The sequence below is a fragment of the Salvelinus fontinalis genome, chromosome 2 (genome assembly GCF_029448725.1).
Source record: "Salvelinus fontinalis isolate EN_2023a chromosome 2, ASM2944872v1, whole genome shotgun sequence".
In the NCBI taxonomy this organism is placed as follows: domain Eukaryota; kingdom Metazoa; phylum Chordata; class Actinopteri; order Salmoniformes; family Salmonidae; genus Salvelinus; species Salvelinus fontinalis.
This window is the reverse complement of record NC_074666.1, coordinates 91,173,069-91,192,014: the sequence shown is the minus strand read 5'-3', so window position 1 is coordinate 91,192,014 and position 18,946 is coordinate 91,173,069. Positions and strand designations below refer to the sequence as shown.

General features: G+C 46.9%; 1 protein-coding gene across 6 annotated transcripts in view; it reads left to right on the top strand.

Moving 5' to 3' along the window:
- The window catches only part of LOC129831640 (RNA binding protein fox-1 homolog 1-like), a gene marked incomplete at its 3' end in the record, with an annotated part of 342,155 nt that overhangs the window by 178,906 nt on the left and 144,303 nt on the right, over nt 1–18,946 (top strand). The window contains 1 exon segment of one of the 6 annotated variants that reach the window (XM_055895009.1): nt 7,786–8,226. In XM_055895009.1, coding sequence (XP_055750984.1) covers nt 8,092–8,226 — 135 coding nt within the window. 6 annotated transcript variants of the gene reach the window in all.

Sequence of the window (18,946 nt, the reverse complement as noted above, 5' to 3'; positions counted from 1 at the left end):
CCCTCCTCTCCTCGCTACTCTCCTCTCCCCTCCTCTCCTCTCCTCGCTACTCTCCTCTCCCCTCCTCTCCTCTCCTCTCCTCGCTACTCTCCTCTCCGCTCCCCTCTCCACTCCCCTCTCCTCTCCCCTCCCCTCCTCGCTACTCTCCTCTCCCCTCCTCTCCTCTCCACTCCCCTCCCCTCCTCTCCTCTCCTCTCCTCTCCACTCCCCTCCCCTCCCCTCTTCTCCTCTCCACTCCCCTCCTCTCCTCTCCACTCCCCTCCCATCCTCGCTACTCTCCACTCCCCTCCCCTCCTCTCCTCTCCTCTCCCCTCCCCTCCCCTCGCCTCCCCTCCCCTCCTCTCCTCTCCACTCCCCTCCCCTCCTCTCCTCTCCACTCCCCTCCCCTCCTCTCCTCTCCACTCCCCTCCCATCCTCGCTACTCTCCACTCCCCTCCCCTCCTCGCTACTCACCTCTCCACTCCTCTCCCCTCCTCGCTACTCTCCTCTCCACTCCCCTCTCTGCTCCTCTCCCCTCCTCGCTACTCTCCTCTCCACTCCCCTCTCCCCTCGCTACTCTCCACTCCCCTCCCCTCCTCTACTCTCCTCTCCCTCCCTCCCCTCCTCGCTACTCTCCTCTCCCCTCCCCTCCTCGCTACTCTCCTCTCCTCTCCCCTCCCCTCCTCGCTACTCTCCTCTCCCCTCCACTCCTCGCTACTCTCCTCTCCCCTCCCCTCCTCGCTACTCTCCACTCCCCTCCCCTCCTCGCTACTCTACTCTCCACTCCCCTCCCCTCCTCGCTACTCTCCTCTCCACTCCCCTCTCCTCCTCGCTACTCTCCTCTCCCCTCCCCTCCTCGCTACTCTCCTCTCCACTCTCCTCCTCGCTACTCACCTCTCCCCTCTCCTCCTCGCTACTCTCCCCTCCCATCCTCGCTACTCTCCTCTCCCCTCTCCTCCTCGCTACTCACCTCTCTTCTCCCCTCTCCTCCTCGCTACTCTCCTCTCCCCTCCCCTCCTCGCTACTCTCCTCTCCTCTCCCCTCTCCTGCTCGCTACTCACCTTTCCCCTCTCCTCCTCGCTACTCTCCTCTCCTCTCCCCTCTCCTCCTCGCTACTCTCCCCTCTCACTCTCCCCTCCCCTCCCCTTCTCACTACGCTCCTCTCCCCTCCCCTCCTCTCCTCGCTACTCTCCTCTCCCCTCCCCTCCTCGCTACTCTCCTCTCCTCTCCCCTCCTCGCTACTCTCCTCTCCTCTCCCCTCCCCTCCTCGCTACTCTCCTCTCCTCTCCACTCCCCTCCCCTCCTCGCTACTCTCCTCTCCACTCCCCTCCTCGCTACTCTCCCCTCCCCTCTCCTCTCCTCTCCCCTCCCCTCCTCGCTACTCTCCTCTCCTCCTCGCTACTCTCCTCTCCCTCCCCTCCCCTCCTCGCTACTCTCCTCCCCTCCTCGCTACTCTCCTCTCCACTCCCCTCCCCACTACTCTCCTCTCCACTCCCCTCCCCTCCTCGCTACTCTCCTCTCCTCTCCCCTCCCCTCCTCGCTACTCTCCTCTCCAGTCCCCTCCCCTCCTCGCTACTCTCCTCTCCACTCCCCTCCTCGCTACTCTCCTCTCCCCTCTCCTATCCACTCCCCTCCCCTCATCGCTACTCTCCTCTCCTCTCCCCTCTCCTCCTCGCTACTCTCCTCTCCACTCCCCTCCCCTCCTCGCTACTCTCCTCTCCACTCCCCTCCTCGCTACTCTCCTCTCCCCTCTCCTCTCCTCTCCCCTCCCCTCCTCGCTCCTCTCCTCTCCTCCTCGCTACGCTCCTCTCCCCTCTCCTCTCCTCTCCACTCCCCTCCCCTCCTCGCTACTCTCCTCTCCTCGCTACTCTCCTCTCCACTCCCCTCCCCTCCTCTCCTCTCCACTCCCCTCCCCTCCTCGCTACTCTCCCCTCCCCTCCCCTTCTCACTACTCTCCTCTCCACTCCCCTCCCCTCCTCGCTACTCTCCCCTCCCCTCCCCTCCTCGCTACTCTCCTCTCCTCTCCACTCTCCTCCCAGCTACTCTCCTCTCCTCTCCACTCCCCTCCCCTCCTCGCTACTCTCCTCTCCTCTCCACTCCCCTCCCCTCCTCGCTACTCTCCTCTCCACTCCCCTCCTCGCTCCTCTCCTCTCCTCCTCGCTACGCTCCTCTCACCTCTCCTCTCCTCTCCACTCCCCTCCCCTCCTCGCTACTCTCCTCTCCTCGCTACTCTCCTCTCCACTCCCCTCCCCTCCTCTCCTCTCCACTCCCCTCCCCTCCTCGCTACTCTCCCCTCCCCTCCCCTTCTCACTACTCTCCTCTCCCCTCCCCTCCCCTCCTCGCTACTCTCCCCTCCCCTCCCCTCCTCGCTACTCTCCTCTCCTCTCCACTCTCCTCCCCGCTACTCTCCTCTCCTCTCCACTCCCCTCCCCTCCTCGCTACTCTCCTCTCCTCTCCACTCCCCTCCCCTCCTCGCTACTCTCCTCTCCACTCCCCTCCTCGCTACTCTCCCCTCCCCTCTCCTCTCCTCTCCCCTCCCCTCCTCGCTACTCTCCTCTCCTCCTCGCTACGCTCCTCTCCTCTCCACTCCCCTCCCCTCCTCGCTACTCTCCTCTCCACTCCCCTCCCCTCCTCTCCTCTCCTCTCAACTCCCCTCCCCTTCTCACTACTCTCCTCTCCCCTCCCCTCCCCTCCTCGCTACTCTCCCCTCCCCTCCCCTCCCCTCCTCGCTACTCTCCTCTCCACTCCCCTCCCCTTCTCACTACTCTCCTCTCCTCTCCCCTCCCCTCCTCGCTACTCTCCCCTCCCCTCCCCTTCTCACTACTCTCCTCTCCCCTCCCCTCCTCTCTCCTCTCCACTCCCCTCTCCTCTCCCCTCCCCTCCTCGCTACTCTCTTCTCCTCTCCCCTCCTCCCCTCCTCGCTACTCTCCTCTCTCTCCTCCCCTCCCCTCCCCCTCCCCTCCTCTCCTCTCCTCTCCCCTCCCCTCCCCTCCTCTCCTCGCTACTCTCCTCTCCACTCCACTCCCCTCCCCTCCTCCCTACTCTCCACTCCCCTCCCCTCCTCGCTACTCTCCACTCCTCTCTCCTCCTCGCTACTCTCCTCTCTCCTCCTCGCTACTCTCCTCTCCTTGTGTGTGTGTTTGTGTGTGTGTGTGTGTGTGTGTGTGTGTATGTATGAGGCCCTTAAACTCCCTGCCCTGCTCCCACACAACTTCATCTGTCTAGGCAATTACTATCATGTAGCCCGACATCCCCAAATCAGATGCCATGCTGCGTGCGTGGGTGCGTGCGTGCGTGCGTGGGTGCGTGCGTGCGTGCGTGCGTGCGTGATAATATTCTCCTCCTGTACAACAGTAATGGACTAATCACTCTGTTGTGGTGTTGTCATTCTGGAGAAGGAAATTTACTGAGATCTGGAAGGTTATACATAGAGGACTATGATTCAACACTATTAGAGGTCTGTGATTCATCACTATTAGAGGTCTGTGATTCGTCACTATTAGAGGTCTATGATTCATCACTATTAGAGGTCTGTGATTCATCACTATTAGAGGTCTATGATTTAACATTATTAGAGGTCTGTGATTCATCACTATTAGAGGTCTATGATTCAACATTATTAGCTGACTAATCTGTTTAAGTTTATGTTTGTATTTAATCATTTGTTTTGGTTGTTATTTAAAATCATTGTTTTAGCCATTGTTTAAATGGTCACGTTACTGGGACCTTAGCTGTCATCAAATCTCATCCAGCCACTCAGCCTTACACTGTCAAATCTCACCCAGCCACTCAGCCTTACACTATCAAATCTCACCCAGCCACTCAGCCTTACACTATCAAATCTCACCCAGCCACTCAGCCTTACACTATCAAATCTCATCCAGCCACTCAGCCTTACACTATCAAATCTCACCCAGCCACTCAGCCTTACACTATCAAATCTCACCCAGCCACTCAGCCTTACACTATCAAATCTCACCCAGCCACTCAGCCTTACACTGTCAAATCTCACCCAGCCACTCAGCCTTACACTATCAAATCTCACCCAGCCACTCAGCCTTACACTATCAAATCTCACCCAGCCACTCAGCCTTTCACTATCAAATCTCACCCAGCCACTCAGCCTTACACTATCAAATCTCACCCAGCCACTCAGCCTTACACTATCAAATCTCATCCAGCCACTCAGCCTTACACTATCAAATCTCACCCAGCCACTCAGCCTTACACTATCAAATCTCACCCAGCCACTCAGCCTTACACTATCAAATCTCACCCAGCCACTCAGCCTTACACTATCAAATCTCACCCAGCCACTCAGCCTTACACTATCAAATCTCACCCAGCCACTCAGCCTTACACTATCAAATCTCACCCAGCCACTCAGCCTTACACTATCAAATCTCACCCAGCCACTCAGCCTTACACTATCAAATCTCACACACACACATGCACTCACACACACATGGTCTCAAACACACATGGTCTCACACACACATGGTCTCACACACACATGCACTCACACACACATGCACTCACACACACATGCACTCAGACACACATACAGTCTGACACACATACAGTCAGACACACATACACTCAGACACACATACAGTCCGACACACATACAGTCAGACACACATACAGTCAGACACACATGCAGTCAGACACACATACAGTCAGACACACATACAGTCAGACACACATGCAGTCCGACACACATACAGTCAGACACACATACAGTCAGACACACATACAGTCAGACACACATACAGTCAGACACACATACAGTCAGACACACATACAGTCAGACACAAATACAGTCAGACACATACAGTCAGTCACATATACACGTTGTTCCATTAGTGGTAAATAATGAACCGAATAGAAGGAGACCTTTCATTCAGATTCTGAAGCTCTGGCAGTAGAGCTCTCTGTCCATGTCTCTGTCCCTGTCCCTGTATCTGTCCCTGTATCTGTCTCTGTATCTGTCTCTGTATCTGTCTCTGTCTCTGTCTCTGTCTCTGTCCCTGTCTCTGTCCCTGTCTCTGTCCCTGTATATGTATCTGTATCTGTCTCTGTCTCTGTCTCTGTCCCTGTCTCTGTCCCTGTCTCTGTCCCTGTATATGTCTCTGTCCCTGTATATGTCTCTGTCCCTGTCTCTGTCTCTGTCCCTGTCCATGTCCCTGTCTCTGTCCCTGTATCTGTCCTTGTATCTGTCCATGTCCCTGTATCTGTCTCTGTCCCTGTCTCTGTCCCTGTATCTGTCTATGTCTATGTCTCTGTCCCTGTCTCTGTCCCTGTATCTGTCTCTGTCTCTGTCTATGTCCCTGTCCCTGTCCCTGTCCCTGTCCCTGTCCCTGTCTCTGTCTCTGTCCCTGTATCTGTCACTGTATCTGTATCTGTCCCTGTATCTGTCTCTGTCCCTGTATCTGTCTCTGTCCCTGTCCATGTCCCTGTCTCTGTCCCTGTATCTGTCCTTGTATCTGTCCATGTCCCTGTCTCTGTCTCTGTCCCTGTATATGTCTCTGTCCCTGTATCTGTCTCTGTCCCTGTATCTGTCTCTGTCCCTGTCTCTGTCCCTGTATCTGTCCCTGTATCTGTCCTTGTATCTGTCCTTGTATCTGTCCATGTCCCTGTATATGTCTCTGTCCCTGTATCTGTCTCTGTCCCTGTATCTGTCTCTGTCCCTGTCTCTGTCCCTGTATCTGTCCCTGTATCTGTCCTTGTATCTGTCCCTGTATCTGTCTCTGTCCCTGTATCTGTCTCTGTCCCTGTATCTGTCTCTGTCCCTGTATCTGTCTCTGTCCCTGTATCTGTCTCTGTCCCTGTATCTGTCCTTGTATCTGTCTCTGTCCCTGTATCTGTCCATGTCCCTGTCCCTGTCCTTGTATCCGTCTCTCTCTCTCTTTGATTTGATAGATAATAGGTTTGTTTATGGTTGTGTGGAAGGTTTTGTTGTGATGGAGTCGTCTGTCTGCAGACATTTCGTTTTTAGATTATTCACAGATGTTGCGGCCCTGTTTAAGTTTATTATGATGCATTATTTAGAGAGAGAGCAGAAGAGAGAACGGGAGAGGACGAGAGGAAGAGCGAGGGAGAAGGAGAAGGAGAGAGAGAGAGAGAGAGAGAGAGAGAGAGAGAGAGAGAGAGAGAGAGAGAGAGAGAGAGAGAGAGAGAGAGAGAGAGAGAGAGAGAGAGAGAGAGACACAGAGAGAGACACAGAGAGAGACACAGAGAGAGACACAGAGAGAGAGAGAGAGAGAGAGAGAGAGAGAGAGAGAGAGAGACACAGAGAGAGACACAGAGAGAGACACAGAGAGAGACACAGAGAGAGAGAGAGAGATGTGTGTTGTTGTTTTTCTCCAATCAATTTAATTGATGTTTCATGAGAAGCTTTCAGATGCTTATAATTGATGCATTTCTTTCAGATTTAGTTTGACTTTCTGTGAATAAGTGGCTTTTACATTTTCCTTTTTTTTGCAGAAGAACATTCATGAGCTTATGTGGTCATTTTTATTTCATTTTGGCTGTGTCACTGGGTACAATAACAAACAAGCAAACTATTTGAAGAAATACAAGCTCAGATGATATACGATTTTAACTTAGTTTTTAGTAAATTGTTTGCCCTAATTCATTAATGAATTACTATCGAATTGACATTAGTTCACACTTTATTCGTGTAAAACGTTGTTCATGATGTGTAACGATCCTAATTGCATTGGTAGATGTTTACAATAATTAGTTAAATCGACCCATTGCTGCGTCTTCTCTGTATCATCTCTGTTGAGCAGCCAGGCCCCCAGAAACACCTCCGTTCAGCTCTCACCAGTCCAGGCCCCCAGAAACACCTCCGTTCAGCTCTCACCAGTCCAGGCCCCCAGAAACACCTCCGTTCAGCTCTCACCAGTCCAGGCCCCCAGAAACACCTCCGTTCAGCTCTCACCAGTCCAGGCCCCCAGAAACACCTCCGTTCAGCTCTCACCAGTCCAGGCCCCCAGAAACACCTCCGTTCAGCTCTCACCAGTCCAGGCCCCCAGAAACACCTCCGTTCAGCTCTCACCAGTCCAGGCCCCCAGAAACACCTCCGTTCAGCTCTCACCAGTCCAGGCCCCCAGAAACACCTCCGTTCAGCTCTCACCAGTCCAGGCCCCCAGAAACACCTCCGTTCAGCTCTCACCAGTCCAGGCCCCCAGAAACACCTCCGTTCAGCTCTCACCAGTCCAGGCCCCCAGAAACACCTCCGTTCAGCTCTCACCAGTCCAGGCCCCCAGAAACACCTCCGTTCAGCTCTCACCAGTCCAGGCCCCCAGAAACACCTCCGTTCAGCTCTCACCAGTCCAGGCGCCCCAAACACGGCGCCCTGATCGGTGAGTCACCGTCACTTCTCCTCCGCTGCATCCTTCTCCTCTCCGTGACACACACACACGTACACACGCACGCACGCGCACACACACACACACACACACTGTTGGCCGAGTCCCTTTATAATAGTGAAAGTGTGCAAGCGAGGTTGGGTTAGTGTTTTGGCTGGGGTAGAAGTCGGTCGTTGGATGATGGCCCGGGAAGAACCGGTAACGGGAAAAGACAGTCAGCATATAACAGAGCCCGGTGGCAGAGAAGTTCATCCGACTGAGAGAGAGAGAGCTTGCAACATTTACAGTGGGCACGACATGCACACAGGCGTTCTATTTCCTCCCTCCATACACACTAACTCACATTCTCTCATAGCTCTGTAGCACGCGGGCTGCTTCGGCACGCCATCTCTTCACACACACACACACACACACACACACACACACACGCGCGCGCGCACTGCAGCCAGTGCTCACACACCGACACACACAAACTCTCTTCGTCGGCTTTCCTCTGCACGCGAAAGGCTGTCCCACTCAGCGCGCACTCGATGTGACCGTTATTCTATTGCGCAAGACACGGGACTGTCCGGGCTCTGAAAATACACAACAACCCGGTGAACGTTAAACCTCGGCTGACATCGGTAAAGAAATAACGGGACCGGGCCCACGGTACTGCATTTCAGCACGCGGACAGAAACATACAGACAGATAGAGACAGACAAACCGGGTTCAGGCATCGGGACTCACGCGCTGCATGCAAGCCCTGTGCGCCGCCTCCGCGCACAGAATGCAGCATCCCCTGACGGGAGGAACGTGCGTGGCGATGCCCAACGTAGACATGTGTCCTCAACTGTCCTGCGCTGCTCTCACCTTTATGTACCTCCAGCAGGTGAGTGGCTGGGCTGCGTGTGTGAATTTGCTCCAGTTGAGAGAAATATCTCTAGATCGTGGGAAAATGGTGCTGCACTCTGCTATTTGTATAGGACAAAATATGCTTGTGGCCTATATTCATGACTATATTACATCCGTCATGTTTATATGAGGAAATATGTCTATATTATATCAGCCATGTTTTATATCAGGAAATATTAATGTCTAAATTACATCAGCCATGTTTTATATCAGGAAATATGTCTAAATTACATCAGCCATGTTTTATATCAGGAAATATTCATGTCTATATTACATCAGCCATGTTTTATATCAGGAAATATGTCTAAATTACATCAGCCATGTTTTATATCAGGACATATGTCTAAATTACATCAGCCATGTTTTATATCAGGAAATATGTCTAAATTACATCAGCCATGTTTTATATCAGGAATTATGTCTAAATTACATCAGCCATGTTTTATATCAGGAAATATGTCTATATTACATCAGCCATGTTTCTATATGATGAAATATGTCTATATTACAATAGTTAGCCTATGTCTGAGTATAGGCCTAGGCTAAACTAGATAATTCTATGCCGATTTTCATATGGTTTTGATACTATCTTGACTATTGTTTCAATATGGTTTGATAGTATCTTGGTTATTGTTTGTAACACAGAGCAACATCTAATTCGGGATTCTCTGTAAAGAAAGATTAAATCCATTTTATGAAATGCAGTCCGAGCTGAAATGTGACTATGACCATATAGCTAGCTGTATTATACCTGTTGACCTACCATCATGTTGACCTACCATCATGTTGACCTACCATCATGTTGACCTACCATCATGTTGACCTACCATCATGTTAGTATGTTGACCTACCATCATGTTGACCTACCATCATGTTAGTATGTTGACCTACCATCATGTTGACCTACCATCATGTTGACCTACCATCATGTTGACCTACCATCATGTTGACCTACCATCATGTTAGTATGTTGACCTACCATCATGTTAGTCTGTTGACCTACCATCATGTTGACCTACCATCATGTTAGTCTGTTGACCTACCATCATGTTGACCTACCATCATGTTGACCTACCATCATGTTAGTCTGTTGACCTACCATCATGTTGACCTACCATCATGTTGACCTACCATCATGTTGACCTACCATCATGTTAGTATGTTGACCTACCATCATGTTAGTATGTTGACCTACCATCCTGTCAGTATGTTGACATACCATCGTGTCAGTATGTTGACATACCATCATGTTAGTATGTTGACCTACCATCATGTCAGTATGTTGACCTACCATCATGTTAGTATGTTGACCTACCATCATGTTAGTATGTTGACCTACCATCATGTTAGTATGTTAACCTACCATCATGTTAGTATGTTGACCTACAATCATGTTAGTATGTTGACCTACCATCATGTTAGTATGTTGACCTACCATCATGTTGATCTACCATCATGTTAGTATGTTGACCTACCATCATGTTAGTATGTTAACCTACCATCATGTTAGTATGTTGAACTACAATCATGTTAGTATGTTGACCTACCATCATGTTAGTATGTTGACCTACCATCATGTTGATCTACCATCATGTTAGTATGTTGACCTACCATCATGTTAGTATGTTGACCTACCATCATGTTAGTCTGTTGACCTACCATCATGTTGCCCTACCATCATGTTAACCTACCATCATGTTAGTATGTTGAACTACCATCATGTTAGTAAGTTGACCTACCATCATGTTAGTATGTTGACCTACCATCATGTTAGTCTGTTGACCTACCATCATGTTAGTATGTTAACCTACCATCATGTTAGTATGTTGACCTACCATCATGTTAGTCTGTTGACCTACCATCATGTTAGTAAGTTGACCTACCATCATGTTAGTATGTTGACCTACCATCATGTTAGTAAGTTGACCTACCATCATGTTAGTAAGTTGACCTACCATCATGTTAGTATGTTGACCTACCATCATGTTAGTATGTTGACCTACCATCATGTTAGTCTGTTGACCTACCATCATGTTAGTATGTTGACCTACCATCATGTTAGTAAGTTGACCTACCATCATGTTAGTAAGTTGACCTACCATCATGTTAGTATGTTGACCTACCATCATGTTAGTCTGTTGACCTACCATCATGTTAGTATGTTAACCTACCATCATGTCAGTATGTTGACCTACCATCATGTTGACCTACCATCATGTTAGTATGTTGACCTACCATCATGTTGACCTACCATCATGTTGACCTACCATCATGTTGACCTACCATCATGTTGACCTACCATCATGTTAGTATGTTGACCTACCATCATGTTAGTCTGTTGACCTACCATCATGTTGACCTACCATCATGTTAGTCTGTTGACCTACCATCATGTTGACCTACCATCATGTTGACCTACCATCATGTTAGTCTGTTGACCTACCATCATGTTGACCTACCATCATGTTGACCTACCATCATGTTGACCTACCATCATGTTAGTATGTTGACCTACCATCATGTTAGTATGTTGACCTACCATCCTGTCAGTATGTTGACATACCATCGTGTCAGTATGTTGACATACCATCATGTTAGTATGTTGACCTACCATCATGTCAGTATGTTGACCTACCATCATGTTAGTATGTTGACCTACCATCATGTTAGTATGTTGACCTACCATCATGTTAGTATGTTAACCTACCATCATGTTAGTATGTTGACCTACAATCATGTTAGTATGTTGACCTACCATCATGTTAGTATGTTGACCTACCATCATGTTGATCTACCATCATGTTAGTATGTTGACCTACCATCATGTTAGTATGTTAACCTACCATCATGTTAGTATGTTGAACTACAATCATGTTAGTATGTTGACCTACCATCATGTTAGTATGTTGACCTACCATCATGTTGATCTACCATCATGTTAGTATGTTGACCTACCATCATGTTAGTATGTTGACCTACCATCATGTTAGTCTGTTGACCTACCATCATGTTGCCCTACCATCATGTTAACCTACCATCATGTTAGTATGTTGAACTACCATCATGTTAGTAAGTTGACCTACCATCATGTTAGTATGTTGACCTACCATCATGTTAGTCTGTTGACCTACCATCATGTTAGTATGTTAACCTACCATCATGTTAGTATGTTGACCTACCATCATGTTAGTCTGTTGACCTACCATCATGTTAGTAAGTTGACCTACCATCATGTTAGTATGTTGACCTACCATCATGTTAGTAAGTTGACCTACCATCATGTTAGTAAGTTGACCTACCATCATGTTAGTATGTTGACCTACCATCATGTTAGTATGTTGACCTACCATCATGTTAGTCTGTTGACCTACCATCATGTTAGTATGTTGACCTACCATCATGTTAGTAAGTTGACCTACCATCATGTTAGTAAGTTGACCTACCATCATGTTAGTATGTTGACCTACCATCATGTTAGTCTGTTGACCTACCATCATGTTAGTATGTTAACCTACCATCATGTCAGTATGTTGACCTACCATCATGTTAGTATGTTGACCTACCATCATGTTAGTCTGTTGACCTACCATCATGTTAGTATGTTGACCTACCATCATGTTAACCTACCATCATGTTAGTATGTTGACGTACCACCATGTTGATCTACCATCATGTTAGTATGTTGACCTACCATCATGTTAGTCTGTTGACCTACCATCATGTTTGTCTGTTGACCTACCATCATGTTAGTATGTTGACCTACCATCATGTTAGTATGTTGACCTACCATCATGTCAGCATGTTGACCTACCATCATGTTAGTATGTTGACCTACCATCATGTTTGTCTGTTGACCTACCATCATGTTAGTATGTTGACCTACCATCATGTTAGTCTGTTGACCTACCATCATGTTAGTATGTTAACCTACCATCATGTCAGTATGTTGACCTACCATCATGTTAGTATGTTGACCTACCATCATGTTTGTCTGTTGACCTACCATCATGTTAGTATGTTGACCTACCATCATGTTAACCTACCATCATGTTAGTATGTTGACCTACCATCATGTTAACCTACCATCATGTTAGTATGTTGACCTACCATCATGTTGACCTACCATCATGTTGACCTACCATCATGTTAGTCTGTTGACCTACCATCATGTTGACCTACCATCATGTTAGTCTGTTGACCTACCATCATGTTGACCTACCATCATGTTGACCTACCATCATGTTGACCTACCATCATGTTAGTATGTTGACCTACCATCATGTTAGTATGTTGACCTACCATCCTGTCAGTATGTTGACATACCATCATGTTAGTCTGTTGACCTACCATCATGTTAGTATGTTGACCTACCATCATGTTAGTCTGTTGACCTACCATCATGTTGACCTACCATCATGTTAGTATGTTGACCTACCATCATGTTGACCTACCATCATGTTAGTCTGTTGACCTACCATCATGTTGACCTACCATCATGTTAGTCTGTTGACCTACCATCATGTTGACCTACCATCATGTTGACCTACCATCGTGTCAGTATGTTGACATACCATCATGTTAGTATGTTGACCTACCATCATGTCAGTATGTTGACCTACCATCATGTTAGTATGTTGACCTACCATCATGTTAGTATGTTGACCTACCATCATGTTAGTATGTTAACCTACCATCATGTTAGTATGTTGACCTACAATCATGTTAGTATGTTGACCTACCATCATGTTAGTATGTTGACCTACCATCATGTTGATCTACCATCATGTTAGTATGTTGACCTACCATCATGTTAGTATGTTAACCTACCATCATGTTAGTATGTTGACCTACAATCATGTTAGTATGTTGACCTACCATCATGTTAGTATGTTGACCTACCATCATGTTGATCTACCATCATGTTAGTATGTTGACCTACCATCATGTTAGTATGTTGACCTACCATCATGTTAGTCTGTTGAGCTACCATAATGTTGCCCTACCATCATGTTAACCTACCATCATGTTAGTATGTTGAACTACCATCATGTTAGTAAGTTGAACTACCATCATGTTAGTATGTTGACCTACCATCATGTTGACCTACCATCATGTTGACCTACCATCATGTTGAACTACCATCATGTTAGTAAGTTGAACTACCATCATGTTAGTATGTTGACCTACCATCATGTTGACCTACCATCATGTTGACCTACCATCATGTTGACCTACCATCATGTTAGTATGTTGACCTACCATCATGTTAGTATGTTGACCTACCATCCTGTCAGTATGTTGACATACCATCATGTTAGTCTGTTGACCTACCATCATGTTAGTATGTTGACCTACCATCATGTTAGTCTGTTGACCTACCATCATGTTGACCTACCATCATGTTAGTATGTTGACCTACCATCATGTTAGTCTGTTGACCTACCATCATGTTGACCTACCATCATGTTAGTCTGTTGACCTACCATCATGTTGACCTACCATCATGTTGACCTACCATCGTGTCAGTATGTTGACATACCATCATGTTAGTATGTTGACCTACCATCATGTCAGTATGTTGACCTACCATCATGTTAGTATGTTGACCTACCATCATGTTAGTATGTTGACCTACCATCATGTTAGTATGTTAACCTACCATCATGTTAGTATGTTGACCTACAATCATGTTAGTATGTTGACCTACCATCATGTTAGTATGTTGACCTACCATCATGTTGATCTACCATCATGTTAGTATGTTGACCTACCATCATGTTAGTATGTTAACCTACCATCATGTTAGTATGTTGACCTACAATCATGTTAGTATGTTGACCTACCATTATGTTAGTATGTTGACCTACCATCATGTTGATCTACCATCATGTTAGTATGTTGACCTACCATCATGTTAGTATGTTGATCTACCATCATGTTAGTCTGTTGAGCTACCATCATGTTGCCCTACCATCATGTTAACCTACCATCATGTTAGTATGTTGAACTACCATCATGTTAGTAAGTTGAACTACCATCATGTTAGTATGTTGACCTACCATCATGTCAGTATGTTGACCTACCATCGTGTTAGTATGTTGACCTACCATCATGTTTGTCTGTTGACCTACCATCATGTTAGTATGTTGACCTACCATCATGTTAGTCTGTTGACCTACCATCATGTTAGTATGTTAACCTACCATCATGTCAGTATGTTGACCTACCATCATGTTAGTATGTTGACCTACCATCATGTTAGTCTGTTGACCTACCATCATGTTAGTATGTTGACCTACCATCATGTTAACCTACCATCATGTTAGTATGTTGACCTACCACCATGTTGATCTACCATCATGTTAGTATGTTGACCTACCATCATGTTAGTATGTTGACCTACCATCATGTTAGTATGTTGACCTACCATCATGTTAGTCTGTTGACCTACCATCATGTTGCCCTACCATCATGTTAACCTACCATCATGTTAGTATGTTGACCTACCATCATGTTAGTAAGTCGACCTACCATCATGTTAGTATGTTGACCTACCATCATGTCAGCATGTTGACCTACCATCGTGTTAGTATGTTGACCTACCATCATGTTTGTCTGTTGACCTACCATCATGTTAGTATGTTGACCTACCATCATGTTAGTCTGTTGACCTACCATCATGTTAGTATGTTGACCTACCATCATGTTAGTATGTTGACCTACCATCATGTTTGTCTGTTGACCTACCATCATGTTAGTATGTTGACCTACCATCATGTTAACCTACCATCATGTTAGTATGTTGACCTACCATCATGTTAACCTACCATCATGTTAGTATGTTGACCTACCATCATGTTAACCTACCATCATGTTAGTATGTTGACCTACCATCATGTTAGTCTGTTGACCTACCATCATGTTAGTCTGTTGACCTACCATCATGTTGACCTACCATCATGTTGACCTACCATCATGTTAGTATGTTGACCTACCATCATGTTAGTAAGTTGACCTACCATCATGTCAGTATGTTGACCTACCAACGTGTTAGTATGTTTACCTACCATCATGTTAGTCTGTTGACCTACCATCATGTTAGTATGTTGACCTACCATCATGTTAGTCTGTTGACCTACCATCATGTCAGTATGTTGACCTACCATCATGTTGACCTACCATCATGTTAGTATGTTGACCTACCATCATGTTGACCTACCATCATGTTGACCTACCATCATGTTAGTATGTTGACCTACCATCATGTTAGTATGTTGACCTACCATCATGTTAACCTACCATCATGTCAGTATGTTGACCTACCATCATGTTAGTATGTTGACCTACCATCACGTTAGTATGTTAACCTACCATCATGTTAGTATGTTGACCTACCGTCATGTTAGTATGTTGACCTACCATCATGTTAGTATGTTGACCTACCATCATGTTAGTATGTTGACCTACCATCATGACAGTATGTTGACCTACCATCATGTTAGTATGTTGACCTACCATCATGCTAGTATGTTGACCTACCATCATGTTAGTATGTTGCCCTACTATCATGTTAGTATGTTGACCTAACATCATGTTAGTATGTTGACCTACCATCATGTTAGTATGTTGCCCTACTATCATGTTAGTATGTTGACCTAACATCATGTTAGTATGTTGACCTACCATCATGTTGACCTACCATCATGTTGACCTACCATCATGTTGAATTACCATCATGTTAGTATGTTGACCTACCATCATGTTAGTATGTTGACCTACCATCATGCTAGTATGTTGACCTACCATCATGTTAGTATGTTGACCTACTATCATGTTAGTATGTTGACCTAACATCATGTTAGTATGTTGACCTACCATCATGTTGAATTACCATCATGTTAGTATGTTGACCTACCATCATGTTAGTATGTTGACCTACCATCATGTTAGTATGTTGACCTACCATCATGTTGAATTACCATCATGTTAGTATGTTGATCTACCATCATGTTAGTATGTTGACCTACCATCGTGTCAGTATGTTGACCTACCATCGTGTTAGTATGTTGACCTACCATCATGTTAGTATGTTGACCTACCATCATGTCAGTATGTTGACCTACCATCATGTTAGTATGTTGACCTACCATCATGTTAGTATGTTGACCTACCATCATGTTTAATTACCATCATGTTAGTATGTTGACCGACCATCATGTTGACCTACCATCATTTTAGTATGTTGACCTACCATCATGTTGACCTACCATCATGTTGACCTACCATCATGTTAGTATGTTGACCTACCATCATGTCAGTATGTTGACCTACCATCATGTTAGTATGTTGACCTACCATCATGTTAGTATGTTGACCTACCATCATGTTAGTATGTTGACCTACCATCATGTTAGTATGTTGACCTACCGTCATGTTAATATGTTGACCTACCATCATGACAGTATGTTGACCTACCATCATGTTAGTATGTTGACCTACCATCATGTTGACCTACCATCATGTTAGTATGTTGACCTACCATCATGTTAGTATGTTGAACTACCATCATGTTGAATTACCATCATGTTAGTATGTTGACCTACCATCATGTTAGTTGCTGTGTTCTGTAAACAATGTGTGGTTTTAACCATGACAACGAAGCATACACTCAGTGGCTTGTTTATTAGGGAAAAGCAATTGGGTATAGGCTGGGCCCCCCTTTGCCTCCAGAACATCCTGAATTATTTGGGGTATTCTACAAGCTGTCGGAAACTTTCCACAGTGATTTTGGTCTGTGCTTGCTGCAGATTGAACGGTGGCACATTCATGCTACCAACAGGCCGTTCTATCTCATCCCAAAGATGTTCTATTGGGTTTGGTCAGCAACACTGTTCAGATACACCGTGGCGTTCAATCATTGATCAACTGGTATCTGGGGCGGCAGGAAGCCTATCGGTTAGAGCAGGAAGCCTAGTGGTTAGAGCAGGAAGCCTAGTGGTTAGAGCAGGAAGCCTAGTGGTTAGTGCAGGAAGCCTAGTGGTTAGAGCAGGAAGCCTAGTGGTTAGTGCAGGAAGCCTAATGGTTAGAGCAGGAAGCCTAATGGTTAGAGCAGGAAGCCTAGTGGTTAGAGCAGGAAGCCTAGTGGTTAGAGCAGGAAGCCTAGTGGTTAGAGCAGGAAGCCTAGTGGTTAGAGCAGGAAGCCTAGTGGTTAGTTCAGGAAGCCTAGTGGTTAGAGCAGGAAGCCTAGTGGTTAGAGCAGGAAGCCTAGTGGTTAGAGTAGGAAGCCTAGTGGTTAGAGCATTGGGCCAGTAACTGGTAGGTTGCTGGATCAAATCCCTGAGCTGACAAGGTCAAAGTCTGTCGTTCTGCCCCTGAGCAAGGCAGTTAACCCACTATTCCCCGGGCTCCGAAGACGTGGATGTCGATTAAGGCAGCCCCCCCGCACCTCTCTGATTCAGAGGTTGGGTTAAATGTGTCAGACACATTTCAGTTGGAGGCATTCAGTTGGACAACTGACTAGGTATCCCCCCACCCCCTTGTATCAAGGGACCTAACATGTGCCAGTAAAACATTCCCCACACCATTACACCACCGCCACCAGCCTGTACTGTTGACACCAGGCAGGATGGGTCCATGGTCTCATGCTGCTTACGCCAAATCCTGACTCTGCCATCAGCATGACGTAACAGGAAATGAGATACGAAGGACCAGACACCCGGATTCGTCGGACCAGGATTCATCCACTCCTCAGTTGTCCAGTGTTGGTGATGGCTGTAGGTAGGGGTAAAGTATAGGCCCACTTCTTGTTTTTAGCTGATAGGAGTTGAACCCGGTGTGGTCGTCTGCTGCAATAGCCAATCCGTGACAAGGACCGAGGAGTTGTCTGTTCTGAGCTGCTCTGTTATTTGGCTGTTTGTGGTCCGCCTGTTAGCTTGCACCATTCTTGCCGTTCTCCTTCATCAACGAGCTGTTTTCTCCCAAAGGACTGCCGCTGACTGGCTGTTTTCTCCCAAAGGACTGCTGCTGACTGGCTGTTTTCGCCCAAAGGACTGCTGCTGACTGGCTGTTTTCTCCCAAAGGACTGCTGCCGACTGGCTGTTTTCTCCCAAAGGACTGCTGCTGACTGGCTGTTTTCGCCCAAAGGACTGCCGCTGACTGGCTGTTTTCTCCCAAAGGACTGCTGCTGACTGGCTGTTTTCGCCCAAAGGACTGCTGCTGACTGGCTGTTTTCTCCCAAAGGACTGCTGCTGACTGGCTGTTTTCTCCCAAAGGACTGCTGCTGACTGGCTGTTTTCGCCCAAAGGACTGCTGCTGACTGGCTGTTTTCTCCCAAAGGACTGCCGCTGACTGGCTGTTTTCGCCCAAAGGACTGCTGCTGACTGGCTGTTTTCTCCCAAAGGACTGCCGCTGACTGGCTGTTTTCTCCCAAAGGACTGCTGATGACTGGCTGTTTTCGCCCAAAGGACTGCCGCTGACTGGCTGTTTTCGCCCAAAGGACTGCTGCTGACTGGCTGTTTTCGCCCAAAGGACTGCCGCTGACTGGCTGTTTTCTCCCAAAGGACTGCTGCTGACTGGCTGTTTTCTCCCAAAGGACTGCTGCTGACTGGCTGTTTTCTCCCAAAGGACTGCCGCTGACTGGCTGTTTTCTCCCAAAGGACTGCCGCTGACTGGCTGTTTTCGCCCAAAGGACTGCTGCT